Genomic DNA, 24,420 nt, shown 5'->3' with positions numbered 1-24,420 from the left:
AGAGAAGCTTGTTTGACATGATCGGAACACGGTTTTGCATGAGCGACTACACAAAAAAATCTGATCCGTCCACCCGATGACAGCGCTGTCATTTACATAAACTATCAGAAATTCTGCTGGAGGATCAGCTTGGCAGTGCAAAGTCTAAGACAAGATTAATGCACTTAAAAAAAAAAAACATACAGCTCTGTGGTAGAGATGTAATAACACTATATGATCATTATTATAATAATACCTAATGTATTGTGCATTGTCCAAACACTATTTTTTACCTATTTTCAGCTCCCTGTGTGAATGATCGCGTTTGACTGTATGGATCGTGCTAAAATCATCAAATTGAATCCGATGAAAGTGCAAGATGACCATATCGACCTAATAATGAAACTCCAATGCATCTATTACTATAATATAATTACTATAATAGTATGCAATGAAGTATGCATTTCTTTCTTTTTCAAAATACAATTACTGACCTACTTTTAGTCAACTATCGACCAAATCTAGCTTTCTAATTACTTTTAGATGCACAAATTAAACCATGCATTGTATTCCATAAAGCATCATAATCAGATTGAATCTTTGTCAGAGTAAATCTTTACACCCTTAGTGCTGTAAAAGGTCTTACACTGCACTATATGAGCCACCAGCAGGGCGGCGCTGCTTTCATTACAGGTCAGACGTCCACAAGCCAGGTCATGCTTGATCTGCAAGGCGAAAAGATACCTGTCGACAGAGAGAAGGACATCATTACAGCTCTGAAGCAGAATGACAGACAGTCAATCAATGGAAAGGTTTCAGGACAGCGACAGACACTTATTGACTGAATTACAGGCAATTTAATGCGTGCAACAATTACATACTTGAGTTGGAAGTTATCAAGGTAACAAGGTATTTTGGGTAAAATCATTCATAAAAATCAATATTTTCAGTTTTTTCATGAAACAGCAAAGAGAAGTCCTTGTGTTTGAAGGTTAGCCTCACTTCAGTCACGCTTTAATAGCATCTTCTCATGACGCTAAGTGCAGCCGTGAACTATAAAGAGACGTTCTAATTGAGTTTGGCAGTGTTTCTCTCTCAGTATGTCCATCTGTTATTGTGCGTCTGCCAAACACATTTACTGAAACACAACACAATCATTATTCAGGACAGGACTCGGCTCAACAGTGAGGATATGTTCTGCAGGTCCAGTCGGACCATTGTCTATATTTTTGTACTTGCCTTGACAATATTTTACTTAAAATAACTATCAACTATTTTTATGTGTCAGAAAGACACACATTAATTATGTTATGTTTAGTGCTGTCAAATCGATTAATCGTGAGTAATCGCATCTAACATAAAAGTTTGTAAATATGTGTGTGTGTGTGTGTGTGTGTGTGTGTGTGTGTGTGTGTGTGTGTGTGTGTGTGTGTGTGTGTGTGTGTGTGTGTGTGTGTGTGTGCATGCATGTATTCATACTGTATTTATACACAAACACATAGTATATATTTACAAACAATATTAGATAAGATTAATAGATCTGACAGCATGTATGTATAATATCAGTATCTGCTATAAAAATAATATCAACGTAATATAATATTTTACTTAAAATAACTATCAACTATTTCTTTGTGTCAGAAAGAAATTATATGTTTTTATTTTAATTATGTTATATTTAGTGCTTTCAAATCGATTAATCGTGAGTAATCGCATCTAACATAAAAGTTTGTAAATATGTTTGTAAGTGTGTGTGTGTGTGTGTGTGTGTGTGTGTGTGTGTGTGTGTGTGTGTGTGAGAGTGTGAGTATGTATGTATTCATACTGTATATATACACACACACACACATATATTATATATTTACAAACGATATTAGATAAGATTAATATCGATTAATCGATTTGACGGCATGCATGTATAATATCAGTATCTATAATAATAATAATAATATTAACGTGCTATATTAATTTCTTTAGCTATAATAGAAATTAAGCTGAAATAATATACTTATTAAATAAAATAAAAAAATAGAAATGTTGCTTTGGCAATTTACCTGAAATAAGTTGAAGTTAAAGTGCTAAAAATACAAAAACTATATACAGATTTTTTTTAAAATATTAAAAAATATATAAAAATATAAAAAAGACAGAGGAACATACAATTACTAAAACATTAAAATAAAAAAATATTAAAATAAAAGCCATTTCAAAATATTAATAAATAGTATAATATCCAAATACACATAATCTTCAGTTTTCAAATGAACCACTAGTTCTTCAAACTGATTTCCCATATATAGTGGTATGATATCAGCTGTGTTTACGTAATCCATCAAAGCGATTTTTACAGCTTGAAGTGTTTTGCAAAGGCATAAATGTCCTTGGACGAAGGTTTCAGGTTTGGCGGTAATATAATACGCAGCCATCTCAGGAAAATAAGAAACTCTTTGTGTGTTGCCAACAGCTCCCGAGTGTCCGTCCAGAACAGCGTGTCGATCCACAGAGACTCCAGGAATCCCGGGAGACCCGAACACAGCGCTCATTCTGCCCCAGACTCTCTCTCTCACGGCACCAATTGTTCTCTTGACTGATGCCTGACTTTCTATAGCCGGCGGGGAAATGTGCCACAAGTCATTCTGTCTGTGAAGTGTTGTAAAATCCATTACGCTTGTCAGGCAAGAGCGTGTCGACACAATCAGCCGCAGAATATTAACATGCAGTTTGGCCATCAGTAAGTCATCAGTTATGGACGTTACAGGCAGTGCCTGGTTTAACAGACTTTCACTTTTCTACATCAGATGCATTATATTTATATTACTGAGCGATTGAGGCCACATTACAACCAAACTCAGTCAATCTCTCCAACATTCATGTACTGAACATTTGTTTATCGAAATGCAAACTGAGAATGGCCTGCAATATTTATCATTTTTTATTAGACGATATGGACAACTCACGGGATGATACATTGTATCTTTAAAAAACAACAACAATGATTAATGACCCGAATTCATGAAATTTATAAAAATAAGTCTCACATTGTATCATATTACCCAACACAGGAAAACTAACAAAGGTCTTGACATAAAATTCTGATTGGATAAGTCATGTTTGAATTATATTCTTTAAAAGCACACACACACACACACACACACACACACACACACACACACATATATATAATAATAAAAAAAGTAAAAGATAAACGTTCTATATATTAAAATATTGTGTGTATATAGTTTCAAAGAATATAATTTTATAGATATGTACTTATATATAATATTTTTTACATTTAAAATGAATGAATGAATGAATGAATGAAAATAAAAAAGTAAAAGATAAACATTATATATATATATATATATATAAAAATATATAGTTTCAAAGAATATAATTTTATAGATATGTACTTATATATAATATTTTTTACATTTAAAATAAATAAATAAATAGATAAATATATATATATATATATATATATATATAGATAGATAGATAGATAGATAGATAGATAGATAGAAATAAAAAAAGTAAGAGATAAACAATATATATATATATTAAAATATATATAGTTTCAAAGAATATAATTTTATAGATATGTACTTATATATAATATTTATTTTAAAGAATATTATGTTGAATATTCAATTATCCAAGTATGATAACTGGTTACAATCATTGAATTGGTTATCTCAAGCGCTTTAAATGAACAACACAGATCATACCTGGTCAGCTCTTCTAAAAGCTGCGTGTGATCCGGAGGGAAGAACTTCACCACGAATCTCAGGATGATGTTCTTGGGTCCTGCAGACAGAGAAACATGATGCATGTAGACGTGCGGTCAGATCGTGTCGTCTGGTAGTCACGTTCAATATTCATATCAGAAATACATACGTCTGATTTGCTTCAGAATCGGCTTCAGCAGATCCAGCCACACCTGATGCATGAATCAAACCACACAAAACATCTCAAATGAGACCGTTTGTTAGGCATTCAGTTTTATGCATTTACATTTACAATAATCTTTCACACATTGAAATCAGAGTTAGAAATGTTTCTCACGGTCATTTTACGCTGGTCCAGGAACTCCAAGCCAAAGTAATCGCCCTCGACGAGATTCATATGAGCACAAACCATGTCAAACAGCGCCTTCCCTGGAGCTCGTTGCTGTTGAGACAGAGAAGAAAATCACTTATGAAGCGTGTTAGACATGAACCAGATGAACATGCACCTGTGTAAACGCACAAAAACATCTATTTTAACGTGGAATCGTGTTTAAAGTCCAAATGAATATCTCGTTTCACTGGTAAAATAGCTTGCGAAAGCACTTTCATTCCCGGCTTCGACGTCATCCTCCTCGGTTTCTATATTTACGCAGCGGCGGGAATGAAAGACTTATAATTACAGTAAACGGTGTCGGCAAACACTAAAGACAACACCAACAAGAGATCGTCATTCAAGCAAGCATTGGCAAACAAACACTCCTAACTGGCCATTGGCGATTTCACAACAGTTTTAACAAGACGCTTGATGCACGTGACCCCTGACCTCACTGTTAAAACTAGGCCAGACGACACAAACACACACACATGTGTGGCCCAGCTGACATTACAGTCCCGTCAGGCATGAAAACACACACACATTCAGTGTGGAAATCTCTCCCCCGATCACTCTGTTGTGTTAATACTGTTTCTGACTCACTTAAACTCACTTATTTTCTGAATGTCACTATTGTTAAGTTGTATTTACATGTCGTTGTGTGCATAATGCGCCTTTACTGTACTTTTACTCTCATCTACCTACTGTTGTTTTGTTTGTTATCATTGTCCATTGCCATTATTGTTGCTTGTTCATTGTAAAGCGTCCTTGAGCCCTGGAAAGGCGCTATATAAGTAAATCGTATTATTATTATTATTATTACTCCACACACTGACCGCCATCACCATTACCAGTCAAGAACAATAATAAAGAACCGACCACAGCATGAAATTTGTGACCCTGGACCACAAAACCAGTCACATGGGTCAATTTTTTGAAATTGCGATTTATACATAATCTGAAAGCTGAATAAATAAGCTTTCCATTGATGTGTGGTTTGTTAATCTGGAATCTGAGGGTGCAAAAAAATCTAAACATTGAGAAAATCTCCTTTAAAGTTGTTCATTTATGTTCGATTGTGCAGCATTCTACAGAAGAGGATTAGGGCCAAGCAATAATAAAAAAATAAAACCATCTCGAGATTAAAGTCATTATAATGCGAAATTAAACTCTTTAAATTTCGACAAAAAAAGTCGAAATACAATCTTGAGAAAAAACTCGTTAAATTTCGAGAATAAAGTCGTTGTGTTTCGAGAAAAAACTCGTTAAATTTCGAGAATAAAGTCGTTGTGTTTCGAGAAAAAACTCGTTAAAATTCGAGAAAAAAGTCGAAATACAATCTTGAGAATAAACTCATTAAATTGAGCATAAAGTCGTTGTGTTTCGAGAAAAAAAGTCGAAATGAAACGTAGAGAATAATAATTCTTTGTTACTGAAAGAAAGTCTAAAATATAGCTTGACTAAGTGATCCAGCTCTGCCATGTCCTCTATCAGTAGGCTATGCAATGAACACTGATCCGCGTTATTCTCTACATTTCATTTCGACTTTTTTTCTCGAAACACAACGACTTTATTCTCGAAATTTAATGAGTTTATTCTCACGATTATTTCAACTTTTTTCTCGAATTTTAACGAGTTTTTTTCTCGAAACACAACGACTATTCTCGAAATTTAATGAGTTTAATTTTGCATTATAATGACTTTAATCTCGAGATTTTTTTATTATTGCTTCGCCCTAATCCTCTTCTGTAGCATTCACTCACAAAAATAAATGTTTTATATATTTACGGTAGGAAATTTACAAAATATCCTCATGGAACATGATCTTTACTTAATATCCTAATGATTTTTGGCATGAAAGACATATCGATCATTTTAACCCATACAATGTATTGTTGGCTATTGCCACAAATATACCCGTGCGACTTATGACTGGTTATGTGATCCAGGGTCACATTTCTGCTTTCATTTGCAACCTAAAGGATCCTAATGGGAATTTCCATACAGGATTCACAGTGGGAAAACTAGGGATGTGTTTAGATTCATTATAAACAAAAAAAAAATTACTGAATCACTAGAATGAACAAAAAAGCATCACAAATTGAACCTTTTTGTATTTAAAACTCAACAGCTCAGACATTTCCTTCATTTCAAGGCATCCGTGAAGCACTTCAGATGTGCAGAACTGCTGTAGGTCTGATTCTTCAACAGTGACCGTGATAAACCTCACCGAACCTGAGCAAACACACACACACTGCTTCCCTCACACACACCGCGCTTTAAAACTTCTCTGGACTTCATCACCTCATCTTCATCCAGCCAAGCAAAACGTCCAGAAACACACGGAGGACGAGCTGAGGTTAGCATTCGTTCAGTTAATATATGGAGCATTTCCATTACGGAGGACAAATGAGCCGATATATCTGCGCTCCTCGCTGTATGCGTGTTTACAGAAACGCCAGGCAAACCACTCCCCGTGAATAATAGTCTCTCAGGACGACATGAAAGCGTGTTTGGATGGGATATTTAGTGCATGCTATGCTGCAGTTTCCATGTGTGATAACAGATGATCATAGAGGTCAGAAATAGAGCAAATCATGTCAAAATGATCATATTAACAAGATTAGTGTTTAAAGTGTGCACGTTTCCCATCATTCCCAGTCCCAGCACTTGAATTCAAGTCCATGATAAAATATATTCAACACTTTGCATCTGCTGCTTTTCACTTCTGTTGCACGTTTGCAAGACATTACATTTCTTAAAATCACGAAACATCCAAACTCACAAGGAACTAATATCCCGCAGGACATGAAGGCGGCATTAATACAGTAAGTTTCCATGGACATTTGATGTCTAGGAACGTTTTGACAGCTGAACTGAATCTGTTTCATGGCAGGAACCACATAAAATAAGGCAAAATAGCAGTTTAAAAAGGAACATAAAATAAAAATAGATTTAAATGTGACGATTGTAAAAAGTTGCAACACAACCAAATATAATTTCATGCGAAACATCTGAGAGGTTCACTGAGGATATCTTCTCCAAAATAAAACACTAAAAACATTTGTATTTATTTTGTTAAGTTTGGCATCACAACATGAAACTCTAATGTTTGACAAATGGAATAAAATGGAGATTTTTAAAGATTTGTTAAAGACAGAACCACGTATACTAAATGAGGCGAGGGTGTAGAGTTACATTCAAGCTATTTTAAGGCATGAAGAATTTTTTTTCAATTGAAGAAACGCTTAAGTATGTAATTTTGGTGATCAGATATGAGATCAAATTACTGACTACAGGGGGACTTAAAGAAATGAACACTTGTATTAAGCAAGGATGCATTAAATTGAGCAAATGACTTATACATTGATACAAAAATTCTATTTCATTTCTATTCATAAAGAAGATTTAAGTGAGGAAGGTTGCAAATTTGCGAGCAAATATGAAACGTTGAAACATCTCAGAGATATTTCACAAGAGCGTCTTCCTCCTCAGTCTACATCCCACCGGGCGCCAGCTGTTTCCACACGGTCCGAGCAGAAGAGCCCTCGAGCTGAAGGGGGGCCGGGAGACATGCCAAACCAACACACCGAGCCACCGCCGGCACGGACCAGGTCACACAGGGGTCGCTGGGAATCTGACCCCCAGCGTAAACAGCTGATGTCATGCGAGCCGAGAGATCTCAGCCCGGCATGATGTGTTTGCTCTGAAACACAAGCTCAGATAAGGACTTGGGCGGATCAAGAGCCGAAACATCCATCGACTTTCAACACAAACACCTTTGTGCCAAACACACAGGACGCATTCAGTGCTTTCAGTCGATAGGAAACAAAACGACCTTTTAATTAATCGCTGACGTGTCATTTTTAGGTGATGAATCCTAATTTAGACCCAGACAGCTGTTCCAGTCCGGACGCGTCCTAATCCCACTCTATTGTAAAATGTGGGAAATAGCAGCCAGCCATAAATAAATCCAGACATGCCTGCAACGTGAGCCATTTGTCTGTGGTTGCAGAAGTATGCGTCAAGACGGTAAAGCTAACAACAAAATCACGAAAGCTTGGTGCAGATCACTAACACTAAAGCAATACTTAAAGTGATACAAACACTCTCGCTGTTTGTTTGGGAAACGACACACAAAAATTGAAAAACGTATCATCTTTTCGGAGCGTGACTGGACGGGCCCCAGTGGATGCGGTACAGTAGCTCGCCCTTTCTGGGCTTCCACGTGTTGCTTTCATTGGATCCAGATGTTTCTATCCCACAGTTCAGAGCCACGCTGTTCTTCTGCTGCAATGCAATTAAAACTGAAGACGTTATCAGACTAACCGACTCTCGGACGCTTGGAAATTCCCTGCGTTTCAACAGCTGGTCAATACGGTATTTATAGTACAACACAACTGGATGCTATTGTTTTGAAGACGCACAAATATTTTTGATGAAATCTGAGAGCTGGCTCACTCCTCCATAGGCTTCTATTGGATCAAAAGTTGCTGGCCCAGAAAGTTAGTAAAGACAATGTTTATGGCCTCTGAGTGAGTTGACGTAGTGTAACAGCGCAGCGCTTCTGGGTTGTACGTCACAACGGAGGCTCACTATTGGCCGGCGCTGGTCATGTGTGTGATGCGTGTGATGCTGCGTAAGATATCAATTACAGAGAAGCCTATGAAGAGGTGAGACAGCTCTCAGATTTCATCACAAATATCTTATTTTGTGTTCTGAAGATGAACGAAAGTCTTACGAGGTTGGAACAACATGAGGGAGAGTAATTACTGACAGAATTTTCATTTTTGGGTGAACTAAACCCTTTAAGTTAGCCTGACGTCGTCATACTCAGATTCTAGTCAGAATGTGAGTCTGATACTGCTCCACTGGGCTGTGATTATGGGGCGTTTCAGCCGAACCAGGAGAGAAAATGCCTCTGAACTCAATTGGATAGACCTACAACCAATCAGAGCAACAGAGAAACCACAATGGTTTTCATTGCGCCCCATCCTCTTAGCGACCATCTGGGCCAGCTGATAAACTAAACTTCTGCCGAATCCCGTAGGAAGGACGGCAAAAACATCTTTCCGATCGACAAATGCCTCGATCGCGGTTCTCCGGTCCTCTTTTAAAATGAATGCGTTGTCGATATCTTCTATAACAGAAGCGATGGCGGCATCTTTGTTGTAAACGAATTCAACCCAAGTGCTCGTTGGTGACGTGGATGAGTACGCTACTGTTGATCATCTGTCAATCATCGTATAAGCCCGCCCTGACAATTTGATTGGTCCGAACAGCTCTGGCTCAAGCATAGTTGCTCCACAACGGATCAAGTCCAGACCGAACTTAAGTTCGGCTGGCATCCAGGCTACCTTTAAGTCATAAGTCATCGTTTAAAATGATTGTGGACTATTTCAGATAAAGTCTCCAAATAAACAGAAGTAAATGTGTGCCGGCAGTCCAACAAAGAAAAAAGCATAATGGAAACTCGCGGAAAATGTAAATGACGTCTTCCTCAAGAAACAAAATAAGGCTCCAAATGAACATAAAATGTAATCCAGCCATTAATCTTGGCAGCACAGGATTGCAGTCAGCGGGAGTCAGACACGCTCTCATTGACATTCCAGTCAGCTTGAGATCCCACTACAGCAACAGCCTGACAATGGATCAGGATTCACGATGGGAACTTGCAGAAAGGGCACGCAGATTCATTCACTCGGGGAAATATTCACCGAAGGATTGATCGCATTTAATTCCGGATTGTGTTCATCATTTCAAAGACAGTCAAAACAATGAAGGAGCTTCATAGTTCACTGTGTTTGAAGTCCATCAGATGTTCAGAGGTCATGAGCAACAGACCACATGCCAAATCTTACTGAATATTATTCAATAAATAAGTCGTATTCACTACACTTAAAATAACCAATGAATGAACACGCATGTGGCTGGATTCGCATTAAAAGCTTAAAGATCAAAGCATGGAGTATCGCATACAGAATTTAAGTTCTTGATGCTAAGTCTTTTACAGTCTTCAAGTGGTTTAAAAGGTGAATATATTGTGGACTAATTCATTTACAGTCTAAGAATAAAAACAAAAAACACACGTAAATGTGTGCCGGCACTCGAACAATGAAAAAGGCACATTGGAAACATGAAGATTTACAATATAAGAAGAAGAAGAAAAAAAAAAAGAAGAAAAAAATCACATTTATTTTAAATGTAACATTACATGAGTGTAAGATGACAGCAGCAAAGGAAATCTGGATGTAAATACGGGAAATGAGCATGCAAATGAACTCTTTTCCCGCCAGCAATAAAAAAAAAAAGAAGAAGAAGAAGAAGAAGTAGTTGCCAGCCACCTCTAGCATTTTTTATCATTTTTGCAAAACTGTAATGGCCCACAGAATATTTTGTTGCATGAATATCTGAACATAGCCTGACTACTTCAGACTTCGTACTTCCGCTCAAGTTCGCTTCTGTACTCAGTCTGAGATAGTGACCCATCTCACAGTTTTCCTCCGGCCTGAAAACAGCCGGCCAATCAACGAACAGAGGGCGGGCTGAGAGCCGTGACGTAGACGCTGATTGTACCGTGGATGCGTAGATTTACTTCACATAATCTGCAAAAGCCGCTCACAGCCATGTTCACTCCGGTATTTCGCGCAATGGTTTTGTTTTCGCATCATACATGTGTTAACAGTGGAAGTTAGATGCAGCTGAGCCTGCGCATAACACACGCCATAACCAAACTTTATGTGATTGGCTTACGGGCAGGGCCGGTTCTAGACATTAGGAGGCCCTAGGCAAAATTCATGTTGGAGGCCCCCCACCTCCAATAAAAAACACTTGAAACAAATATGATTCCTAACCTTTTTATTTATACATTTAATTTTAAATTTAGTTTATTTTTACTTACACAGTACATAAGTTTGGACTCATTACTATTTTTAATGTTTTTGAAAGAATTCTCTTATGCTCATCAAGCCTGGATTTATTTGATCAAAAATACAGAAAAATAATATGATAAGTGATAAAATAATAATAAATAAATAATAAGTGAAATATTATTAATTTAAAATAACGGTTTTCTATTTTACTATACTTTAAAATATATTTCTGTGATGCAAAGTTGAATTTAGTGTCACGTGATCCTTCAGAAAACTATAATATTCTGATTTATTATCAAATATTAGAAATGGTGCTTAATATATATTTTATAACCTGTGATACTTTTTTTCAGGATTTTTTGATTATTAAACAGTTGTTTTAAAAAAGTCTTCACTATCATTTTTTATATTTAACACATCCTCGCTGAATATTCCTGTTTTTTTCTGTATTTTTGATCAAATAAATGCAGGCTTGTAGAGCATAATAAAAAACTTCTTTCAAAAACGTTAAAAATAGTCAGCTCCCGACGCGATGTTATTCATTGTACGCGCAAATTCAAAGCGTCGCGTCTGGACACGTTAATGACGCTCGCGCTCTTTTAAACTCGTAATAAAGCGGTGAATGATTTTTCCAGAAATTACGCTGATCTACAGTACAGGTTCATATTTAGAATACATTGCAATCACTCCAAAATAGATGACGACAACTCACACACCTGCATTACGAGCTGTGCTTCTTTGCGTGCCTATTTAGGCTTTTGCTTCGCAGCACCTGATGCGTTCGTTACACAAACTTTCAGAAGCCGGCACCCGCTTTGAAACGGAAACATTAATTGGTTTAACTGCAGATGAGTGACAATACAACAATATCCAATGAACAATGAGGCTGGTATTTCTGGCCGTCTTCACTGGTGGACTATATAAGGATGTTACGGTTATGGAGGCCCCTCCTCAAAGCCCGAGGCCCTAGGCAATCGCCTGCTCTGCCTATAGCTAGCGCTGGCCCTGCTTACGGGTAACCAATGATTTTAAACTTCAGACAAGCGCCCACCCGCGAGAAAGAAAACGCTTTTCAATTATGCCCTTCCAGACTCTGTCTACGACGCAAAGCGAACTAGCAGAGTTTGGTATTACCAGGCTAATCTGAACATGCAATATATCGAAAGAAAGAACAGAGCCTCTACTTTTAAACAAACAAACAAAAAAAGTTTTATTATAGCTTCATGCATTCTTTTTTTATCAACACTTGAATGTGGGTAAGTAAAAAAAAATATATAAAAAAAAGCAGCATTTTGAACATAAGTCAAATAATTTTTATTAAAGACTACAACATGCATAAGCAATGCTTTTTATCACTTGTTTCTGCTCATTTTTGGCACGTGTTTTGATCCGGAGCTTCTCTACTCTTTCAGAAGATGTGCAATAGCGCCCCCTACCATATAACAGGGAAAACACGGAAAGCTGGAAAATTCCATCAATGGCAGGGAAAGAGTTAAATATCTAATAACTGAAAATGAAATCGGCCAATCAGTCTTTACTACTCAGCAAAGCAATTCCACGTTTTGCAGAGAAATATGCAAAGCAAAAAACTTGTGCACAGATGATAAAGACTGGAAAACTATCTGAATGAAAAAGTATCGATGTAAAACGAAAAGGACCATCATGAGTCTCTGACTGAGCTGCATTCATCAGCTTTCAGATATCACCCAAATATCTGCCACCTCTTCAAGTGTGTCCCTGTGGAGGAAGGACAAGCTGTCCCTCACTGAAGCTCTTTCTGCAGATCCGACCAGCAGGAACATACGGACCCGGCTGAGCTCGCAGCGACGACACAACAATGATCCATTCATCCGCCGCTGAAAGAGCTTTTCTCCCGCGGGGCTCTTTTATTTCACCATTCCTCACATCTAACGGGATGCACAAGATTTGACAACTGCTGCTCGCTCACAAGAGGAGAAAAACACTCAATCTTGTGATCGGTGATGCAAGAAATGAGGAAACTACTGAAAGTTTCGTGAAAAACAAGCCTGACATTGCAACAATGTCATAATACATTGGAATACATATAAAATAACTCGATTTTCAGAAGAACTGGAAGTTTGGCCATGATGTCCTACGATGTTCTGAGTGGCTGTTAGCCTGTTGCTACGTAGTTGCTAGGAGGTTCTGGACAGTTGCTTAAGTGTCCAGAGCAGTTGTTAATCAGCTACGTGGTTTCTAGGATGTTGTTTGGATGCCAGGTGTTGCTATGCAGCTGATAAAGTGTTCTAGGGGTTGCTAAGGTGTTGTTATGTGGTTGCTGAGGTGTTCTGAATAGTTGTTAGTCTGTTGCTATGTGGTTGCTAGGATGTTGTTTGGATGCCAGGACTCGCTATGCAGTTGATAAAGTGTTCTGTGGGTTGCTAAGGTGTTGCTATGTGGTTGCTGAGATGTTCAGAACGGTTGTTAGAATGTTGTTTGGATGCCAGGTGTCGCTATGCAGTTGCTAAAGTGTTCTAGGGGTTGCTAAGGTGTTGCTATGTGGTTGCTGAGGTGTTCTGAATAGTTGTTAGTCTGTTGCTATGTGGTTGCTAGGATGTTTTTTGGATGCCAGGACTCGCTATGCAGTTGATAAAGTGTTCTGGGGGTTGCTAAGGTGTTGCTATGTGGTTGCTGAGATGTTCAGAACGGTTGTTAGAATGTTGTTTGGATGCCAGGTGTCGCTATGCAGTTGCTAAAGTGTTCTAGGGGTTGCTAAGGTGTTGCTATGTGGTTGCTGAGGTGTTCTGAATAGTTGTTAGTCTGTTGCTATGTGGTTGCTAGGATGTTGTTTGGATGCCAGGACTCGCTATGCAGTTGATAAAGTGTTCTAGGGGTTGCTAAGGTGTTGCTATGTGGTTGCTGAGGTGTTCTGAATAGTTGTTAGTCTGTTGCTATGTGGTTGCTAGGATGTTGTTTGGATGCCAGGACTCGCTATGCAGTTGATGAAGTGTTCTGGGGGTTGCTAAGGTGTTGCTATGTGGTTGCTGAGATGTTCAGAACGGTTGTTAGAATGTTGTTTGGATGCCAGGTGTCGCTATGCAGTTGCTAAAGTGTTCTAGGGGTTGCTAAGGTGTTGCTATGTGGTTGCTGAGGTGTTCTGAATAGTTGTTAGTCTGTTGCTATGTGGTTGCTAGGATGTTGTTTGGATGCCAGGACTTGCTATGCAGTTGATAAAGTGTTCTAGGGGTTGCGAAGGTGTTGCTATGTGGTTGCTGAGGTGTTTTGAATGATTGTTAGTCTGTAGCTGTGTGGTTGCTAGGATGTTGTTTGGATGCCAGGTGTTGCTATGCAGTTGATAAAGTGTTCTGGGGGTTGCTAAGGTGTTGCTATGCATGTTGCTGAGGTGTTTGGAATGGTTGTTAATCTGTTGCAATGTGGTTGCTAGATAACCAGGGTGTTACTATGTGACTTCTAATGCAATCTGAGTGGTGAGTGTTTGTTAGTCCATTGCCATTGTGGTTGGTGTGCTTGAGTGGTTGCTAGGGAGTAGGGAGTGTGGGTGGTTGCAAGAATATTGAAATACAGTTGCAAAATGGTTGTTAGCCAGCTTGCTATGAGGTTGCCAAGGTGTTCTGAATAGTTGCAACATTTTTGATATGTGGCTGCTATGGTGTTCTGAATGACTATTAGCTGTGTTAATGTGGTTGCTAAGATGTTCTGAGTGGTTGCTAAGGTGTTGCTATGCGGCTGCTAAGGTGTTTGGAATGGTTGTTAGTCTGTTGCTGTGTGGTTGCTATGTGTTCTGAGTAGTTGCTAGGGATTGTGGGTGGTTGCAAGGATGTTAAAATGCAGCTGGCAAGGTGTTCTGAATGGTTGTTACCCAGGCAGGTTGCTAAGATATTATGTGTGGTTGCTAAGGGGTTGCTAAGGGGTTGCTATGCAGCTGTTGAAGTGCTCGGAATGGTTGTTTGTCTATTGCTATATTGTTGCTAGGAAATTATGTTGCATATATTAGTCTGTGTGGAATCACCAAGAAAATGCACATGAAACTGTTTATCCGGACATTCATATTAGTGTCGAGCAAATGACCAGACAAACACTATTACTGAAATCCAACATAAACATCTGAGCTTTACTCCACGTCAGCGAAGAAAATTATACCGGTCAATATTTCCCCCACTTTGACTGAGTGAACTGTGGTAAATGAGGCAGAATGAAAATGTCAAACTATAGGAAAGCAAGTATAATGACACAAAACACCTGTGATAAAGCCAAATTCACAACTCGCAGAAGGACGAAAATATCAAGATATACTTTCTCAGCTCGAGCACAATTAGTCTACTATTAATCCAACTGTGAAACACAGTTTTGGTTCCAGGATAACGAGGAATCCCCTAATACGATCTGACAAACCCGTCACAGTCTGCCACAGTGTGTATATGGATGAGCGGTGTGTGATTCGATTTTAAGCCCAGCCGTTATTAAAAGCCACGGTCAGGTCATTTAAATGCAGCTCACGTCACAGAGTCTCCGAGGTTATGTTAATCATGTCGGGTACTAATGAAAACTAATGAAAAACACTGCAAGTCACGCTCTCAACTAAAGTGGAGATAGTGGATTAGACACGCAAAAGCCCCATGAGAAATACCACATTATGGCCTCAACATTATCAAATAAGGAAGGAGGAACCATCGACGCAGCGCAAAATATGTCTTTCAATGGCATTTCTAGTCTCGTTTCAGTTAAACTGATAGTTGGAAGATTCTGTCATTGTTTATGTCGTTCAAAACTCTATGAATTTAAGAAGATAAAAATATATTTTGGCGGTAAATGGGGTCCAAAAATGTTGATATCATCACTGCTTTTTAATGATTAAATATTACATTTAATATGGGTAAAAGCCCCCAAAACAACTTAAACTGAAAGAATAAATCATATTTCCTTGCATTATTGTCTAAGTATCGATTAATACCATTTTTGGTTTTGTTGTTTGTTAATAACGTAAGCATGATATAGTGTATTACTTTTAGCCATTCAGAAACTTACTGGTTTTAGATTCTGGTCACATTGTTGTCAACTTTTTACATTAATTTACACCAAGATGGCAACAACACACACGTTGTGTATAGAATTGAATCTAGAAAGGAAGAATAAGGCCCAGTGGCATTATTGTGAACTAAAACTATTTAAAAAAAAATAAAAATAAAATAAATTGGTGATTAAAATAAAGCTGAATTTAAATATATAAATATTATGTATATTATAATATAATATTATATAGATATAATATGATATAGAAAGGAAGAATAAGGCCCAGTGTCATTATTGTCAACTAAAACTATTTTTTTTAAAAGTTGTTTGGTGATTAAAATAAATCTGAATTTAAATATATAAATATTTTGTAATATCAATATGTAATATTAATATGATATAAATATATACAAAATAAATGGAAAACCTAAACTTAATTTTTTTTAAATGTTTTCATGGCATAAATTGAAGTAAAATTATTAAATTAATTATTAAATTAATTATTATTAATTTTAGTATTGTACTAAAATTATTCAAATTAAAATAGGTTAATATAAATGACTAAATGCACACAATAAAATGACTAAAACTTAAACTAAATCTAAAAAGAAAACAACTGCACTGGAAATATCAGATCTTCCATTATGCGAACATGTTCTACATTCATTCCACAGTAATAATTGTTCATATTTCACGCAGCTGCAGGGACACATCTGTTCTCCGGGGTGAGCTGCAGGTCATGACCGACCCAAGGAAAGGTTTTAGAGTCCATTTCAAAACCAGCATGAAGGTTTAATGAGAAGAAACCAATCAAAGGTCAGTTTTGGTATGTTGATGATGTTTGTGATTTACTTACAACTGACTGCAAATCAAGACTGTAAATCAGCCTTCTGGTCCAGCACATTCCCTAAATGTGGAGAAACGTGGAGAAACGTGACCTCTGCTAACAGCAAAGACCGACAGGGATTAGGTTTAACTTCTTAACCTGCAGCTCCACAAATCCAGTTACTATCCCAACCATTTCTGATGGGAAAACTACAAGGAACTTGGGCTCATTATAAAATATCCAAGCGCATATGAGACTGCAAAACCGTGTTAGTGCATCTGTGTGGAGCCTGACATTAGACCTGGAGCTGGAAAAGAGGAACTCAACAGCAGATTCCAAGAGTAATTGGATATTCAACAGCAGACGGCATCTGAGGAGAAGGAAATTAAAGCTCATTTTATGGCCATATATCTCACTGACTGATCTTCAATAAATTCAGAGGAGATATTAAAATCATAATTCAACCCCCTAATCACTGGGCAAATATGCACCATTATGCTTTTTTTTTTCTTTTTTTTTGCCATTATTAAAAAAAATTTCCTCAAATATGTATTGCTATAATCTCACATAAACACCTGCACACTTTCATTTCCTGAAAATCTCATTAAAACTTTTTTTTTTTTTTTTTTTTTTTTTTTTTAAAGTGGCAAAAACAAGTTGCTATCTAATAAAGGTTTGCAAGCTGTTCTCCAGCTCCAATGTTCTGCAATGATACATATCAATAAAATATTAACTATAGGCTTAATTTTCTTTATGCAAAACATTTTCTTTATGTATATTTTTTAAACTAGTGAAATGTACTCTCACTACTATATTTACAGATGCATTTATTTATGTATTAAAGAAGCCTCTCTGTATAGGATTAACACTACAAAAGGCAGAAAACAAAGATTTTTAATGAAATAAATTCTTAAAAGAGTGATTTTACATTGATTTTAGGAAGCTATAAACAAATAGCTCACTATAGAAGCCTGACATGAGCTTTAAATGATCGAGTTTCACCGGCTCTTGATATAAACATAAAAAAAAATTAAAAAAACATGTTCACATGCAATGCATTTAAATAACATTACATGTTGAATGCTCTTAACATAATTGGCATATGATGCATGTAAACATGCTCAAATGTGAAATATGTCAACGCAATATTCCGAGGAAGTGTTTCCTCTGTGGTGCCATGATCTCGCGTCACCTGTCGTAGTCCGGGTCATTACACCACTGAACACAGCAGATTAAGGCTAACCACAACAGGTCCTTCTAGCTCCTCAATCCCTGTTCAGAACTCAAACAGAGGCGGTTACACACGCTTGTGTTCGACACACAACTTAATCTGCTTAGCCGAGGGCGTATGTCACTGGAGTGTGTGTCACACACATCTCTGCTAGCAGCGCTTCCTTCAATCTAATACAGTTCCTTTGAAATCAGGAATATAATACATGACTGGAGTAATCTGAATAACACTAAGATGGTGAATACATGACATTGTGCTGAATAATTGCCATATTCAATGATATTTATAAAGTACCATGTCCAAAACAGAATATATACACTTTTTTTTTTTTTTTTTTTACATATTTAAAACATAAAGGTGTGTGTGTGTTATATGTTTTTATAGAATATATTTACCTATCTATTTTTTCATGCACAAATAAAATCAATATTTTTTACAAAAAGTTTACATTTCTATTACATTATTACATTTGAATATATACAATTAAAATAAAATGAAATATTAACTATATAATTTATAAATTATATAATATAAAATATATGTATTTATAGAATATATTTATTTATATAATTAGTTTTTGCACACAAAATAAATCTATATTTTTTGCATTTCTAATTAATATTTTATAAATATTTATTACAATTTGAACATATACAATTAAAATAATTATTATTATTTTACCATTTATGAATTACACAATAAAAAAAAGAAGTCATTTTACATTGTTAATTTTCATTAAATAAATTGTTATGCCTGTTTCTAAATCTGCTAATATTTCTTTAAAGTGTAACTTTGTTGATTTTCAACCTGCTTTGTATTGTTACAATGTTGGAAGTATATATATATATGAATAAACAATGTTTACTCATTCTCCATGTTACCTAGACAGAAATTCAAGTCGACGCCATTATGACTAAAAGTTTGCTAAGGAGTATTTCCTACTAAAGCAAGGCGGTTGGTGAGTTTATCCATAGCAGACTGGTGGGAGTGGCCTTGGACGGCAACATGCCCAGTGCATTGTGGGTGTTGTAGTTTTCATACCAATTCGCCAAAAGGGAAGAAATCAAACTTTTTGTTTTCACTTGTCAGGTACCACCAGTTTCTATCTACTGTATAGGCAGCAAATGTTTTATTGAAAGTACCCCTTTAACTTCATTTACTGCACTATTCATCTATCATTTCTGCTAACGAGGTCAAAAAAGACAGTGTTTACACAATAAAAGCCCGGTAAACAGAGCAGAACAGTGATCCTTTAATCAGTCAGGAAGACTCTGAAGGCTGTGTGTGGGTCTATGAGCTCAGCACTCGATAAACACAGATAAAGTTTGACTGGTGTCTGCTGAAAGACCAGGAAAACATCACTGTCATTCCCATTTATCTGAATCCTATATGAAACCAGGAACGGAAAGATACAGGACAGCAGACGTTCAGCTTTGTGTTGGTCATGTGGTTCGTCCTGCTCTGAATCTGTGCCAAACACTACACGGAAGAAACACGACTCATTTCCCAATCTGGCCTTGATATCCGTGTATATTACAGTGAATCCGGGTTGAAATACTTGGGTAAGTCAAAAGCAGACTTCCAGGAGACTCGAATTAGGAACAATAACTGAGGATCAAACAGAAAAAGGAACTGTAAGTTGGTGTTAAATGTGGCAGAAGCAGAAGCTTGTCAGATTCATGAGGAACTCCAGCGCCTGAAGGCCAGATATGATATCAGGAGCTTCATGTTGTTTGAGTAGCTGATGTCATATCTGGCCTTCAGGAAATACACTTTATACTCAAACAACAGAAGGAAATACACTTTATACTCAAACAACAGAAGGAAATACACTTTATACTCAAACAACAGCAGGAAATACACTTTATACTCAAACAACAGCAGGAAATACACTTTAGATAAAGACGAGCAGATCAGAGCCAAACGTCAGCATATATATATATTAAAGACTCATGAATCAAATCAACCAACTCTATAAACTATACACATTTGCAACTTTGATTTGGATACAAAAAGTGCAAGACTGTTTAGTTAACGTATTTTAATGGACAACTCATCCCACAATGCATTACAAATGTCTATATTAAACAGAAGCGCATGGACTCAGAAACGATGATAGTACTGATAAGTATAAAAACCTGCAAAATAATATATATATTAATATTTAGTATTTACATACTATTATAGGTTTATAGCTTTTATTTATATAGCTTATATTTATAGCTTTTATATTTTGAGTAGTTTTCATTTTAATTGTAGTTTATAATTATGTGTAATTTTGGCGTGTGCTTTTGTCAAAAATATATGTATATGTTTTATTTCAGTTTTAGTTTTATTTCAGGTAGTAATTTATGTAGTACTTAAATTTTTTATCTAATATTTACATTTTTTTTAAGCTTCAGCCATTTCATATTAATTAACTAAATGTTTTTTTTAATACTTTGTTTTAACTTTTAGTTGATTAAATAAATCCCTATTAGAAATGAATGGGAATAAAACTTCCAGAAGCAATGCCACTGAAAAAGTTGTACTCTATTAAGTGTTATAGAAAAACACACACACACACACACACAAGCAGCTTTTGATAAAGGCTAGCTTTCACTTAGACTCGAAGTGAATTTCTGCCTTGTTAAGAAAAGGCGCAGGGGAGTCTCTTGCATAAGGAATGAAGTGGGGTTCACATGCCAGCCGAGCCGAGAGATCTGTTAAGTGTCCGTGTGAAGGGTCTGTTGTCCATTACCAGGACAAGCACTTCCCAAGCTAAACATGTGAGCGTGAAAGCCGAGCTGAGAGCTGCACAAACGCCCCATTCACAAACAAGAGGATCTGGTGGCCAAACGTCTCACACACACCTCAGTGTGAACTCGCACGGGACGCAGAGCGCTTCTATTGTTATTCTAGACGGTCCATGAATTATTAAAGCTAAATATTGAAAGTATTGAAGGAAAACATAAAACATGAATGCGGATATGCCTAAGCTAGGGCGAATGAATTGCATACTACTCTTATTATGTTTGCAGCATGCATGCTGTGCATAGTATGGGAATTTTCAGTATGCATTAGCCAATCAGAATGGACGACTGCTGTGATGCTGTGTATACTAATTAGTACGCATTGTGCAATGAAGAACATTCAATCTGTATACTATATTGTTGTCAAATGACCTCAGTTATCTGATGAAATGTAGAGAACAAATGTCTTAGCTTTTATAATGAGATGCTAAAATGTGCAATTATCACTTCTGCTTCATTAGTCACACAGGAAATGGAAGGTCAAGCTGAGTGCATTGCATTATGGGACACAGTTTTCCATCTGGAGATTTCATGCATGCAGAAATGTGCATATGGCACACATTATTCTGAGCATACGCAACCAAATAATGAAATCCACTCAACTTGAACTCAATCTATTATGATGAATGAATCGGAAATATCAGTCACAAACAATTTGATCAGAATTTTTACATGAATATCTAAATTATAGGATAATGGACAGCACTTGCTGCATGAATACAAAATGCACATCTTTTATTTTTTACATATACTGCATATGGTTTAAAATTATATTCTTTATAAAATAATACAGTGCTGCATACAGTATATACTGAGCAATATGCAGTATAACAACTATGGGCCCTATTTTAACGATCTGAAACGCAAGTATCAAACGCGAAGCGCAAGTAACTTTGTAGGCGGATCTCGGGCGCTGTTGCTATTATACCGGCGGGATAAATGACTCTTGCGCCCGACGCAAATCTAAAATGGGTTGGTCTGAAGTAGCTTCATTATTCATAGGTGTGGTTTGGGTGTAACGTGAAATAAACCAATCAGAGCGACATCTCACATTCCCTTTAAGAGCAGGCGCGCTTGTTCCATGGCGGATTGCTATTATAACGGCGGATTTGCCAGACGCACGCCAGGAGCGGTTCACAGCCGAGGAGACCGACGTTCTCGTCAGGACCGTAAAACACAGAGAAGTGACATTGTATGGGGATGGAGAAACTCACCCAAATTAGCTTCGGTTAAACAGGCGTATAATAATTTGGGTAAATGTGTAAGATAGATTTATGCCTATTTTTTCACATCTTCATGGACACCACAATGATTTCCCTCATGTGGTAATATTTTTCCTTGTAATTATGTATGGTTTGCAAAAATGTGAACTGCTGCGTGTAGAGTAGAGAAGCAAAGTGTATGCGCGTTGTTCACGCGACATTATGGGCAAGCATGCGCCCTTAAAATAGCATATGAATAACGCGTTTTCTGAAACTGCAAAAAAGCACCAGGGAACGTTTGCGCCGGAACACGCCTCCTCTTTTCACTGAACCGCCCCCGGGAGCGCAAGTTCATTCCCTAATTTACCGACGTGCGTCTGTGGAGGGAAAAGTCCGCTGTGCGTCGGGTGCAAAATAGGAATGAAACATGCGTCGGTGTACAAAGTCAATTGTGCTGGGTTCAAGATAGGGCCCTATATGTCTTTATAGTATGTGAGTGATTCTGACGAAATCTTGGTTTCAAAGATTTCAAACATATTTTTTTTTTTAAGATTTGCATCAACAAACTTTATTTATAGGCATTAAGAGCAAAGTCTAAAGTGTTTGTGAGCAATTCATTTTAAAAGTTTTACTGACAATAACACCTTTTTGAACATATTTTCCAAAACGAGCCCTTAAAAATCATTACCGCAACAATCCGCAAATCATTACCGCAAAAAGTCAATTCCAGAAAGCGAATACATTTTTCAAAAATTAATAAACAGTCATGCACAGTTACTTGAAATTCTGAGATATTATATATTTTTAAATCGAGATTTTATTTGATTTTGACTGATTTCTCTCATTACCGCAACACCTTCCACAATTCACAACTAGTGTTGTTTTTGGCGGCCTGTTTTAATTTTAGTTTTAGTCTAGTCTTTGTGTCAAGCTGTCATTTTAGTTATTAGTTTTAGTCACGTTCATACTCTTTTTAGTCTAGTCAAGTTTCAGTCGACTAAAAGTCTGAGCATTTTAGTCTTATTTTAGTCAGAATTATCCACGACTATTTTCGTCTAGTTTTAGTCGACAAAAACTGATGACATTTAGTCTAGTTTTAGTCAATGAAAATTGTATTTTAGTCTCTTTTTAGTAATGCAATTCTCTTTAACCCAATCAATATAGTGAACCACTATGGAAAAATAGCAAAAATAGCGAACAAAAAAGTAACACTCGTCTCATTCGTGGAGGTGGAAAAACAAGTTCTGGCGTCGCCTGCGTCTGCGCAGTGTGACCTGATGCTGCCCCTGAAGTGAGACACGGGAAACAGAAATACTGCAAAATAATAATAACGCGACTAAACGAGACAAAATAACGTCATAACATTTCGTCTCGTCTCGTTTTGGTCAACGAAAATGAAGAGACATTTTAGCATAGTTTTTATTTTGTAAACCACATTTAGTCTCGTTTTTATTCGTCAACAATATTGCATTATGCATTTAATTTAGTTATCGTCACATGACCAGCATTTACGTTGTGTCTCGTCTTGTTTTCGTCACGTGATAAAGGTTCGTTGACGACGATATTTTCGTTGACGAAAGCAACACTATTCACAACCTAATATTTTTTATTAAAAATGATGTGGCAAACCTGAAAGAGCATAATTTATAGATTCTGCTCATGCAATTAAAAGCAAACTACAAATTTTTAAATGTATTAAATAAACATTAAATAAACACGAGTTGCAGTAATGATACATCGGTTATGGAAATGAGGTTGATGATTTCGGTAATGATAATCGGTATACCAAGAATGAGAATATAAAAATTGAATGTTAAAAATAATTCTGTCTGGCCCATTTTTAAAGCAGAAAGAAAATAGCAGTATTACATAATATAAATGACTGATTGTATGAAGCCAGTGAAGAATCTCACTTGGCGTCTCACTCCAGCCGTCCTGCCAAATCCTTTGCATTTTTTCTCAATGAATGTCCCAGAGATGGAAGCTTGTGTTTGGGTGAAGGGAACGGGTCTTCCGCTCCCCTACATGGACACACATCAGGCCCGCAGGGAGAACTGAGAGACGCTGACATATCTTGCTTTTTATATATAAATGCCAATGTAAACAGGTTAAGCTAATAATAAGCTAAAAAGGTGCAGACAGCTAGATGGTCGGTAGTAACGTGACAGAGATGATCATGGCAGAAACTCCAGTGGATGAAATGTCCTCTATTCCAGATTCATCATTGACCTCAGATGGATATTCATAATTCATGGAGGTTCAGGGATCTGGAGGAGGTTAATATAGTGTAATATACCACACTATTTGTTGAAAGTTTTCCCTCCATCATAAATGAGTTGCGTCTCAGAGCGTCAGACGAAACACAAACGCTGTCATGTTCTCTTGCGTTCGAATGCTGGTGTGTGGGAACACACTCGTGTGAGACGCT

General features: G+C 36.9%; 1 protein-coding gene and 2 long non-coding RNA genes across 7 annotated transcripts in view; 2 read left to right on the top strand and 1 right to left on the bottom strand.

Annotated features, from left to right (window-relative positions):
- Positions 1-24,420, bottom strand: part of farp1 (FERM, RhoGEF (ARHGEF) and pleckstrin domain protein 1 (chondrocyte-derived)) — an 88,746-nt gene that overhangs the window by 33,257 nt on the left and 31,069 nt on the right. For all 4 annotated transcript variants that reach the window (XM_082163767.1, XM_082163769.1, XM_082163770.1 and 1 more), the window contains exons 3-6: positions 4,042-4,146; positions 3,874-3,916; positions 3,705-3,783; positions 626-723 (exon numbers count right to left, since the gene is read on the bottom strand). In XM_082163767.1, the coding sequence (XP_082019893.1) occupies positions 626-723; positions 3,705-3,783; positions 3,874-3,916; positions 4,042-4,146 (325 nt within the window). The remainder of the gene's footprint in view (positions 1-625; positions 724-3,704; positions 3,784-3,873; positions 3,917-4,041; positions 4,147-24,420) is intronic.
- The window catches only part of LOC309494567, a 49,486-nt gene continuing 30,146 nt past the window's right edge, over positions 5,081-24,420 (top strand). The window contains exon 1 of the long non-coding RNA XR_014204369.1: positions 5,081-5,712. This is a non-coding gene — a long non-coding RNA (uncharacterized lncRNA). The remainder of the gene's footprint in view (positions 5,713-24,420) is intronic.
- On the top strand, positions 9,077-17,024 carry LOC309495183. Of its 2 annotated transcripts, none has more exons than XR_014204581.1 (2): positions 9,077-13,213; positions 14,272-17,024. It is a non-coding gene; the product is annotated as an uncharacterized lncRNA (long non-coding RNA). The 2 variants fall into 2 exon arrangements; XR_014204582.1 differs by lacking the exon at positions 9,077-13,213 and adding an exon at positions 13,226-14,022.

Source organism: Leuciscus leuciscus (assembly GCF_965113295.1).
Source record: "Leuciscus leuciscus genome assembly, chromosome: 3".
NCBI lineage: Eukaryota > Metazoa > Chordata > Actinopteri > Cypriniformes > Leuciscidae > Leuciscus > Leuciscus leuciscus.
The sequence above is the reverse complement of the archived record's forward strand: the minus strand, read 5'-3'. Positions and strand labels throughout refer to the sequence as shown.